General features: G+C 38.5%; 1 protein-coding gene across 9 annotated transcripts in view; it reads left to right on the forward strand.

The window, feature by feature from the left end:
- Positions 1-12,568, forward strand: part of CEP170 (centrosomal protein 170) — a gene marked incomplete in the record, with an annotated part of 185,383 nt that overhangs the window by 141,485 nt on the left and 31,330 nt on the right. For 5 of the 9 annotated variants that reach the window (XM_034765012.1, XM_034765013.1, XM_034765016.1 and 2 more), the window contains 2 exon segments: positions 3,572-3,622; positions 5,516-5,750. In XM_034765012.1, coding sequence (XP_034620903.1) covers positions 3,572-3,622; positions 5,516-5,750 — 286 coding nt within the window. 9 annotated transcript variants of the gene reach the window in all.

Genomic DNA, 12,568 nt, shown 5'->3' on the forward strand with positions numbered 1-12,568 from the left:
GTAGGGAAAAAAGTGAGAACTGCCAAAAGCCAAGCAGAATTGGACCTTTCAAAGGAAATTAAATCCAATAATAAAAGGTTCTATAGCCATACAAATAAAAAGAGAAAACAAGGAAAGAAGAAGTGGGCCCACTAAGTACTGAGGCTGGGGTGTAGATTAGAGATAATCTAGGTATGGCCCAACACCTAAACATAAGAACATAAAAACAACCATATTGGGTCAGACCAAAGGTTCATCTAGCCCAGTATCCTGTCTTACGACAGTGGCCAACACCGGGTGCTTCAGAGGGAATGAACAGAACCGGTAATCATCAAGTGATCCATTCCCTGTCACCCATTCCCAGCTTCTGGCAAATAGAGACTAGGGACACCATCCCTGCCCATCCTAGCTAATAACCATTGATGGACCTATCCTCCATGAACGTATCTAGTTTTTTTTTAACCCTTTTATAGTCAAACAAATACTTTGCCTCAGGTTTTAGTAAGGGTATTGAGGAGCTTTGGGGTAGTGGCAGGGTGGCTAATGGAAATGAGGATATGGGGATAGAAATTACCACATCTGATGTGGAAGACAATTCTCAAGAAGTTTAGTGAGACCAAACTGGGGGATCCAGATAATCTCCATCCAAAAATATTAAAGAAACTGACACATGAAATTGCAAGCCCAATAGCAAGGATTTTTAATGATTCTATAAATACAGGGGGCGTACCCTATGACTAGAGAATTGCTAAAATGGTTCCTATTTTTAAGAAGGGTGGGGGGGGAAGTGATCCAAGAAACTGCATGCAGGCTTGTTAGTTTGACCTCAATTGCATGCAAAGTCTTGGAACAAATTTTGAAAGATGAAGTAGTTATGGACATAGTTGTAAATGGTAATTGGGTTAAGTACAACATGGTTTTATAAAAGGTAGATTGTTCCAGACCAACCTTATCTTTTTCTTTGAGAAGATAACTGATTTTTTAGACAAAGAAAACACAGTAGATCTAATCTACTGGAGTTCAGTAAGATACTTGATACAGTTCCATATGGGAAATTATTTGTTAAATTGGAGAACATGGGGACTAATATGCGAATTCAAAGGTAGATAAGGAACTGGTTAAAGGGATCATAGTGAAGGTGAACTGAGAGACTGGTAAGAGGTTACTAATGGGGTTCCTCAGGGACTGGTCTTGAGACCAATTTTATTTAACATTTTCATTAATGGCCTTTGCACAAAAAGTGAGAATATGACAAAATTTGAAGCTGACATAAAGTTGGGAGGTATTGCCAATACAGAGGAGGACTGGAGTATCATCTGGATGACCTTGAAAACTGAAGCAATAGACATGGATGAAATTTAATAGTGTAAAGTGCACTTTGGGACTAACAACAAGAATTTTTGCTATAAAATGGAGGCTTAGTTGGAAGTGACAGAGGTGGAGAAAAACCTGAGTGTATAGAGCAACAGAGGGTCCTGTGGCACCTTTGAGACTAACAGAAGTACTGGGAGCATAAGCTTTCGTGGATAAGATGCCTTGCATCTGAAGAAGTGAGGTTCTTACCCACGAAAGCTTATGCTCCCAGTACTTCTGTTAGTCTCAAAGGTGCCACAGGACCCTCTGTTGCTTTTTACAGATTCAGACTAACACGGCTACCCCTCTGATACCTGAATGTATTGGTTGATCACACAAGGGCTGTGAGCTGCCAATGTGAAAAAGATTAATGCAATCCTAGGATGCATCAGGCGAAGTATTTCCAGTAGAGATAGGGAAGTGTTAGTACCATTATACAAGGCACTGGTGAGACCTCATCTGAAATACTGTGTTCAGTTCTGGTCTCCCATGTTTAAAATAGATTAATTCAAATTAACATGTCCAGGAAAGGGCCACTAGGATTATCAAAGGAATGGAAAACCTACCTTATGAGAAGAGACTCAGAGCTTGGCTTGTTTAACCTAGCCAAATGAAGGCTGAGGGGAGATATGATTGCTCTCTATACATACATCAGAGGGATAAATATCAGGGAGGGAGAGGAGTTATTTAAGCAGGGCTTTTGGAGCTGTGCTCCGACTCCGCTCCAACTCCAGGCCAAAACCTGCAGCTCCACTGCTCCGGAGCTGCTCTATGCTCCAGCTTGGGGCTCCGCTCCAAAGCCCTGTTTTAAGTTAAACACCAATATTGACAGAAGAACAAATGGATATAAACTGGCCATCAAAAAGTTTAGGTTTGAAATGAGATGAAGGTTTCTAACCATGATAGGAATGAATTTCTGGAACAGCTTTCCAAAGGGAGCAGTGAGTGCAAAAAAAACTAACTGTTTTGAAGACTGAGCTTGATAAAGTTTATGGAGGGGATGATATGATCAAACTGCCTACAATGTCATGTAGCAGATCTGCAACTGCTAGTAACAAATATCCTCGACAGCTGTTGATGGGACACTACTAGATGGAGAGATCTTTGAGTTACTACAGAGAATTACTTTCCAGGTGTCTGGCTGTTGGGTCTTGTCAAAATACTCAGGGTCCAACTGACTGCCATATTTGTGGTTGGGAAGGAATTTTCCTCTGGGTCAGACTGGCAGAGATCTTGGGGGGTGGGGAGAGTTCGCCTTCCTCTGCAGCATGGATCATGGACCCATTGCTGGTTTAAATTTGAGGAAATGGTGGATTCTCTGTAACTCGAAGTTTTTAAATCATGATTTTAGGACTTTAGTAACTCAGCCAGAGGTTGTGTGTCTATTACAGGAGTGGGTGGGTGAGGTTGAAGTGTGCAGGAGGTCAGACTAGATAATCACAATGGTCCCTTCTAGCCTTAAAGTCTGAGCCTATGAGATTGATGGGGAAAGATGGTGGTCACGAGGGATGAGCAGCAACATTAGCAGCAAGGATAGCTGCAAGGGCAGTGTCACATTTTGGAACAGCTGCATGTCACATGATTAGTAGTTGTACTAGTTAGCTGGCCTAAGGGAGGAGAACTCATTGTAAGCCAACAGACAGAGAGAGTGAAAGAAGCAGCAGAGGGTTCAAGTAGAGCAGAAGCAAAGTCTAGGATTACTGGGTTGATCTGGCCCCAAGGGGCTGCGCATCCTGAGATCAAAAGGTGGTTTTTTTTTAAATCCTATGTCTGTAAAGAGATAGCTAGGTTAATGCAAAACATGCTGAGTTTTGTTAATATATATCATGATTTACATGACTTGTGATATTGTTACTCTAACTCCACAATAACTTTTCCCACAATTTACTATGAGAAACCTGTAGGCCAAACAGCAACACAATCGCATTTTGGCCTTGGATCTTTATGATCTTTCCAAACATTAAATAGGCTTTTGGCTCTATCTACCTTTAGTTATAAATGTGATTGGATTTGCATAGCAATTCTCTGTCGAATTTTCAAACTGTTTCAGAATCAATTACTTTTAAAATAATTTATAATTAAGAATATCTGCAACAGCTTTTTGCTTTTCTCCAAACCATAGACTGAGGAAGGGAAAGGCTTACACTAAATTTCAGCAATAGATTTTTGTTAAGCAAATGCTACAAATTTGAATGTTTTCATTAAGAATTAACATGATAAAACAATATTTTGTACACAGAGAAATCCCAGCTTCTCCCAGACCCAGATCCTGCTGTTGAAACTTACAGTGGTAGAGTACTAGAAATCATATCTCTTTCTAATATTTCACTATTCATTCAATCTTTAGTTTTTAAATTTGACTACTTATGCTCATTGTACAGTGCTGAGTTATTGAACTAGCTCTTTAAGAAACACTTCAGAGATATAATTTTTAAGCAAATTTGATGTTTATTTTGATTTTTTTAAAAATAAGAATTGTAACAATGGATTAATTAAAAATACAAAATTATTTTAAAGGACTTCGTTGATGAACTTTGGGCCCAACTCCTAAAATTCTTTTGTCTGCAATCTCACACTTTTTGATGCCTTTTTTGAGGGGAAGGGGTAAAGGAGTACTTTTTCTGCTTATGTTCTGCTTTCCTTGATAAGAACAAGTTAGAATCCCTTAAGTTAAGGGGTGGTGGGTCAATAGATAGACCTTTTTTCCCCTCTTGCTGATTTTAGAATATTAAAACAGACAGTAAAAAAAAAAAAAACCTAATTGACTTCAGTGGGCTTTAAATGTGCTTTGGATTAGGCTTGCAACCATACTTCCTTTTAAATCACCTTAAAAATCACCTTAAAAAATCTGTTAATCATATTTCTACTTTATACAAAAGGATAATGTTTAAATGAAAGGGACTTAAGCTTGTACTCCAGCTTCACACTCTACATATTGTAATCTTTCCGAGCATTATACAAATCTGTTCTCATCTAAAAACTCACATTGCAAATATCTGTATCTATATTCACATCTGATTTATGTTTAATTTGCTATCCTTTTAATAAATAATTCAAGGAAAAATCAATTTTAATTTTCTTATATTTTTATGTAATTCACATTAAGTACATCTTGCATCTGTGATTTATAAATTAACAAGAACAAGTATATCCATTTGGATATACTGGTTTTCAAAAGTATTGTCAGCACACCTAACCAACCTCAATAAAGGTGTCTATAAATTTTCCAGCTAATTGAATTAAGTTTTCGGGCACCAAACCTATAGTCAGGTTATTTGAATACTAACAAATTGCATTAAGAATTTTCCTAACATTAATCTTTAGTCCAAGAGAATTGATTTTTAGAGCCAGTGATTAACAAAGAAATAATATATATGTTGTGAAGCTCTGTGGCATGAGGTTGATTGGGTGTGGCATGTTATAATAATGAACGCTCTATCATCTAAAAAAGTGTGAGGATGGCCATTCTGAAATCCATTTTATAGCCATTAACGACTGATTGTTGAGTAAGATCCTCATGCTCAGTTTCAGTTGTCCACTGCTTCTGTCCATTTTCAGCAATGTGTTTTTTTCAGTATGAGTACAAGTCCTGTCTGCTCTGAAGATGCTGTTGTAGATGTGTCACTGAACTTTGTAACAAGATGCCGAATTACAAAGTGTTATTTTTTCCAACAATAAATGCATAATTTCTTCTATAGGAATTATGTGCTTTCTTTATGTTGGCCCAGGTTGAGAGACCTTGTACCAGCCTCAATGTTCCCTCATACATCTTTACACTTCCTTGTGTGTGTCCTGTTTAAAAATCAATACCTTAAATTTAATGGGAGTGGGGGGAATTTGCCCCCCAAAGATAAGTGCAATCAAACTCTATAAATGTTAATGAATTGGGCCGTCATTCTGTAACACATCTTGCTTTAGCTATGTAGGAATAATGGCATTTGCATCTTTTTATCAACTCACCATTATACAAAGAGCATCTTTTTCCACATTTTATTAATCAACATTTATTATTTAACACAAATTTAGTATCTTTCTTTTTAAGATGTAGTAAACACTATTGTAAGGTACTTGGGGTTTGATATTGAGCGGTTGTGGTGTTTTGTTGTGGTGTTTCTGAAATAATTTTATTGTTTCTTACAAAAGATACAATAATAATTCTTTTTTAATAATCAAACTAATTTAGTAAATTCAAGATGGAGGCGCTTTCCTACAGATTATGCTTCCACCTCAGAAGATGAGTTTGGATCAAACCGTAATTCCCCTAAACATACCCGTCTACGTACTTCTCCAGCCCTGAAAACCCCTCGATTGCAGAGCTCTGGGACAGCAATGCAAACTAGCAATACGTTCAAACACAGGATCAAGGAACAGGAGGACTACATTCGCGATTGGACTGCTCATCGAGAAGAAATAGCAAGGTTTGTTTTAAAAAAAAAACCTTTAAAATATCAAAGCCTTTTATCTTAACTGGTAGTGCTGAACAAATGAGCTAGTTAAATCACTGGGTGATTCTACATATGCAATATTTCTGCATGGCTAGGTGTACAGAAATCTTGAAGCCTTGTAAAGGAGAGACTATCAAAGTAGTGCTACCAGCAAACCTCTCTTGTGGAGGAAGAACAGTAGTAATGTCTTGTGGTACACATATCCTCTGTATGATCTCCCAGTTGCATTAGTTAGAGTTACAAATGTATTTTGTTAACACTTTGTTCTGCCTCAAGAAATAGTTAGATCTGTTTTATACTGCCTTAAAATCAGCAAATAAAAAAAAAATCAGATAAATGCAAAGCGGATTTGGAGGTATATTTTTTTACCATATGAAAGACCATGTTTTCACTTTCAATTTTTAGTTCATCTTGGTTTTTACTCTGCATTGAAGGAAGATTGTCAAATTAAATATTTGTCCAAAAAATCACTTCCATTGTTGCTGGTGCCTGAGATTAATAAAGTGGTTTAAAAAATCTAAGTACTTTCCCCCTTATTGCTATTTGCACTGCACTTCAACAATGAAAAGCATAGTCTGTTACACATTCTACAGTGATGCAATGGCAAGGTTGTGTACATTTCATATAGACTTTTTAAATAAACTTAACTTTTTAGGTAAATGTTATTAAAATACTGATAAATATTCAGTTTTGTGAAACTTTTTACAGAACTTAAATTTGAGGCCTAAATGACCTAACAATGTCCTTTTTAAAAACAATTTTTAATACTGTGACATCACAGCTATGAAATATTATATTTTGGTCATATGAAATATTGTTTTCCAATTCCTGGTATTAAAAAATCTGTTGTACATTTATATAGATTATGATACATGTAAATAAGCTACATAAATATTATAAATAAATCAAGGGACTCTGATATGATATCTTGGGAACTATTAGAATGAAGCTCAAATATGCATTTTCCAGTAAGAACTTTTAAAACTTCACATACTTGACCCATGGATTTCTTTCTGAGAATCCATACTAAGATAGGAGCTAAACACATATGGGGGATCTGTGAAACTCAGTTATTCAGACTTAGCATATCTCTTCCTGCTCCTAAACATTGCTGCTGAACCTTCGCTTCCATGGAAGTTTTAGGAGGGAATGATACCTGCACTTTTTTTTTTTTTTTTTTTTTTTTTTTTTTTGCACAGTTGACAGCCCTGCTATTTTGTAAGGGAAGTTCTTGGCTTACATCAGACACTAAGGGTATGATTCTGTTATGGATTCTGTCTACACTGCAATGTGAGCCCAGGGTTAGTGGAACTCAAGTCAAGTGACTTATGTTAGGGAACCCTGGGCTTGAGCTTCTGCATTGTATTTTAAACTTGTGTTTAGACTTTTCTAACCCATGCTCAAACGTAGGGCTCCAGCGCCCTCACTGCAGTGCGCAGACCCAAGTCAAAGTAGCCATATCCCAGAGTCTCTTGTGCCCCCATATCCCAGAGTCACCGGCCCCCAAATGTAGCCACTCTAGCCCTAGGACCTAAGTGCACTGTGGGAAAATTTTACTGGCTGCCCTGCATGTTATCAGGAAGCAGCTCACTTTGCATAAGACTTGTTTAGTTCGCTCTCCATTGAAAACCCAGGAGGCTCTCTGATAGTGTGCTTGCAGATCCGTAATAGAACAGAATAGGCTAACGCTGACCTGAGCTGCTGCCATTCACAAAGCGGTGGGGCAGGAGGTGTGACTTCCCTTTTCGGTAGAGTGGATTGCAGATTGTTGGGGTAGAGAGGACTAAGGAAATTGTCTCATCCAATTGTGGGATACTTCCTGCTGACTCCCAAGACAAGCAAGGCTGTGTCTACATTGCAGAGCAATAGGGCTCACACTCTGGGTCCTGGCTTAACTCAAGCTTGGACCCTCCATCCCTGTAGGGTCATGGGACCCTGGGTCTGAGCCCTGGATTAGCACAATTGCAGTGTAGATGCAAGTGGGGGTTTAGGCTTGGGGCCAGGCTCAAGCATGGGCTTACCTTGCAGTGGAGACATACCCTGAGAGCACAAGAGAGAGGCTCCCAGCTTTATGCTGTGTAGTTGTAGCCATGTCGGTCCCAGGATATTAGAGAGACAAGGTGAGTAAGGTAATATCTTTTATTGGACCAACTTCTGTTGGTGAGAGACAAAGCTTTTCCCACTGGAGACAGAATCTTTCCCGACTTTTTCTAGCAAATCTCTACCGACTGTTTGCAAGCTGTGATTTTTGAAAGATTTATAATTTGGAAAAATGTGCATGGATTTTCATGGGGACAGCTAAAAGCACATCCATAACACAAAGGCCCAACCTCTGCTAAATTTCAAGCAGAGGGGTTTCAGAGCCTCTCAAAGAAAAGGTCGCCAGAATTTTTTGATATAGGTAAAACAGTGTATTTTTCTCTAGCCTTGTTCTCAGAAATGGGTAGCCATTTTGGCATAGCCATTTCAGAAATGTTTAGCCTGCGGCATATACCCAGCATGGAAAATTTTATCCCAAACACTTAACATCTGATAAAGTTATAAGCATCAGAAAATAAGCTCTTCTAATGGGACAAATCTTAGTAATAGGCAGTACTGCTAGCCCCACCTCTGACCCATTTTTTTACCCTAACATAGCATATTCATATGATAAATCAGTTTTTTAAAGGTTAATGCTAAAAATGACATTAATATAATAGAATCATAGAATATTAGGGTTGGAAGAGATCTCAAGAGGTCATCTAGTCCAATCCCCTGCTCAAAGCAGGGCAACACCAACTAAATCATCCCAGCCAAGGCTTTGTCAAGCCGGGTCTTAAAACCTCTAAGGATGGAGATTCCACCACCACCCTAGATATAACCCATTTCACTGCTTCACCGCCCTCTTAGTGAAATAGTGTCTCGTAATATCCAACTTAAACCTCCCCCCCTAGCTCCATCCTCTTTGGAACCCCCCTTCAGGTAGTTGAAGGCTGCTATCAAATCCCCCCCTCACTCTTCTCTTCTGCAGACTAAATCCCAGTTCCCTCAGCCTCTCCTTGTAAGTCATATGCCCCAGCCACCTAATCATTTTCGTTGCCCTCCGCGGGACTCTCTCCAATTTGTCCACATCCCTTTGGTAGTGGGAGGACCAAAATTGGACACAATACTCCAGGTGTGGCCTCACCAGTGTCAAATAGAGGGGAATAATCACTTCCCTCGATCTGCTGGCAATGCTCCTACTAATACAGCCCAATATGCCGTTGGCCATCTTGGCAACGAGGGCACACTGCTGACTCATAACCAGCTTCTCGTCCACTGTAATCCCCAGGTCCTTTTCTGCAGAACTGCTGCTTAGCCAGTCGGTCCCTAGCCTGTAGCAGTGCATGGGATTCTTTCTTCCTAAGTGCAGGGCTTGGCATTTGTCCTTGTTGAACCTCATCAGATTTCTTTTGGCCCAATCCTCCAATTTGTCTAGGTCACTCTGGACCCTATCCCTACCCTCCAGCGTAGTGTCATCTGCTAACTTGCTGCGGGTGCAATTAATCCCATCATCCAGATCATTAATAAAGATGTTGAACAAAACCGAACCCTGGGGACACTCTGTTTGATACCAGCTGCCAACTAGACATCGAGCCATTCATCCAATCCATACTTTTTTAACTTTTTTAACTTGCTGGCAAGAATACTGTGGGAGCTTTCCCCATATCCACAGAGCTAGTTATCTCATCATAGAAGGCAATCGGTTGGTCAGGCATGACTTGTCCTTGGTAAATCCATGTTGACTGTTCCTGATCACCTTCCTCTCCTCCAAGTGCTTCAAAATGGATTCCTTGAGTACCTGCTCCGCGATTTTGCCGGGGACTGAAGTGAGGCTGACTGGTCTGTAGTTCCCAGTCAGTCTATAAAATAATAGGGTTGAGAATGTAAAAGCAAGGAAGTTCAAAGTTATGGTTCCCACATGTACTGTAACGTGAACCATATTGCACATATAGTAGTACAGGGGTTCTCAAACTGGGGGTCGGGACCCCTCAGGGGGTCGCGAGGTTATTACATGGGGGGGGGTCACAAGCTGTGAACCTCCACCCCAAAATCCACTTTGCCTCCAGCATTTATAATGGTGTTAAATGTATAAAAACGTGTTTTTAATGTATAAGGGGGAGTCGCAGTCAGAGACTTGCTATGTGAAAGGGGTCACCAGTAAGAAAGTTTGAGAGCCACTGTACTAGTAGATATGAAGTCATGAAACTTATCATAGGCAGTAATGTACAAGGTTATCTGTCCAAGGGACATTTAATTGTTGTGGGAAATAAAACTTTACTTTTTTTTAATTTAGGTTCACAGCCATAGCATTGGGATAATGTATCTTTTTTTTTTTTTTTTTTTTTAGTTGAAGTATATAAATGCGTATGGACATTTACTGCACATAGTCAATAGAAATCTAGTGCAGTTGTTTTCAGCTTGTGGTCCATGGATCCCAGGGGGTCTGCAGATTATTTCTAAGTGGTCCGCAAAAGGTGACTACTAAAATAAAGTTTCAGATCCCAGAAAAGGCATTTCATTCTTCTGATCAAGCAAAAGTATGTGAATACCCCCACCGACAGGTCAAAACCCAGAAATGTTGTCGTTACCATAGAAGCCCACAGTTTAGCACCCTTTCTCTTGCTGTGTCAAATGCTGTGCCGAGCATGTGCAACATTTATAGTTGAATTCTGTTCAGTCAGTTTTCAATCTAAGACTTCTATTGTAGGGCATCCACAGATTGAATTTCCAAAGAGGTACACACTTCCATTTGAAATTTTTTTAGGGGTTCACAAATGAAAAAAGGTTGAAAACCATTGGTCTAGTGTATATATTGGCATTATGAAAATATCCATGGGGCAGAAAGGATAATGGAGTAATTTTTGTGAGGTTTCTTAAGCACTACATATGCGATTTCATTGTTCTTTTTCAACCCCCATCCAACCCTCCCATACTAATTTACATCTCCCTAATCAGAATTTAAAGTTACGGTGTTTGTAAAAAGCTTTCTCGAGTTAGTAAGAAAATGGATTTTGGATGACCTGATGCCTATTTTTGTCTGATCTTATTAAGATCTGTTATTCATTCTTTGACTAGTTACTCTGCTTAGGAAGCTGCAATTATAAGTATTTGATAAAGCAGTTAAATGCACAACTGAATTAGGAAAACAGATAGTAGCAATATCTACTTTCACAAGTTTAATTTACTGGTATGAAAGTAAATTGGATAAAAGAGCTGCCGTGCTTTGGCCTTTTCACACAAATTTTTGTTGGAACTATTTTCAGTTGTTAGTTTTAAATAACTAGTTTAGTTGAAATTTGAGAGAGCTGATTAAAAATGGAACACTTTCCCAAATTCTGTAAAAATTCTGATAACTCTGCTAGCACACACAATTCCGATAATAAACGGATTCCATGTATCTTGTATCTGGTAGGATGTCAAATACTGAAAGAATTAGGTCAAATATTTAATGTTAGAGATTATTAAAGGATGAAATAAGGGAAATTACAGGTTCTCCAAAATGCTAGATTATTCAAAGGAAAATTTTGGTTGTGGGATTTTCCAGAGTAATGAGACTCCGTTATGTGAAATTGATCAACTTTTTCAAGTAATTGCTTCATTATTTTGTTCTCTTTCTGTTTAATAGTCAGGACAGATGATTGCAGCCCTTCTGTTAGTTATTATAATAACAACTTGATAGCACCTTTCATCTCAGGATTTCAAAGCACCGTTTTAGAAAAGTCATTGATTTAACTGAGGCAGCATAGTATAGTAGACTAAACATGAAATCTTTCAATAGGAATCTAGCATCTAAACACTATTATGGTGGATAGTTCCTAATTTAGTGTATTTCTTCCATTTGTCATAAATAATCCTTCAGTAAGGATGATGAGTTTTAGTCTCCCCCCTTTCATGGTGTAATTCAGGACCTATATATTTGTGCAGTCCTCTTCGCTAATAATAGTGGTTGCAGAATTTTTTGGCAACTTTTCTCATGAAGATAAGCAGCCAAGAACAATGCCATCTGAAAACAATCCTAAAAGGAAGGTGGCATGGAAAAGTTGACATTACACCTTGCTTTTTGTAATGTGTTTTGTTTAGTGCTCTAAACTTTTTCTGTCCAGATAGAAAGGATCGAAAATCTGAGCATTTTTGAGAATATAGCAATACAGCAACTCAGTTATTTAAAAAGAAAAATGTTGTGTGTGTGTGTCACATTTCATCTGCTGTAATGAAAACTGCCTTCTACTGATTAGGGAATAAATTCTCTACTTCTGTTGCTCATGGAGCCCTGCGTACTTAGCCTGATTACATTTCTTTTAATTGAAAAAGTCAATTATAAGTAGAATAATGCACAAGATGGTTTGCAATTGTTGTGACAGAACCACGTTACTTGGATTTTTGAGGCACTTAGCCTTTGACCTTGGAGCTGTCTGAGAACCCAAAGCATGTAGTATCTCACAGTAATTGCACACTCCATCATCTGAAGGTCTCTTTTTATAACAATAACTACAGCGAATAAATTTTGTATGTTTTAAATTCAAACTCTGCTGAGATTTGTTTCTCTGCTGTTTTGTTCACAATGTAGAAGGAAATTTGTTGTGAAATTAAGCACAGGTTCAAGCCTGAAAAAGGAACTAAGTAGTATACCAGGTGGCATGATATTTGTGAGGTTGGGAATATGAAACCTAATGAACTTACTGCACTGAATAACCAAAATGGTGTTGCAGAAGTTAATAGACTAGTGTTTTGTCCTTCTAGCGAAGGAGTCTCCAACTTCAGCTTCATTT

This window comes from Trachemys scripta, chromosome 3 (genome assembly GCF_013100865.1).
Source record: "Trachemys scripta elegans isolate TJP31775 chromosome 3, CAS_Tse_1.0, whole genome shotgun sequence".
NCBI lineage: Eukaryota > Metazoa > Chordata > Testudines > Emydidae > Trachemys > Trachemys scripta.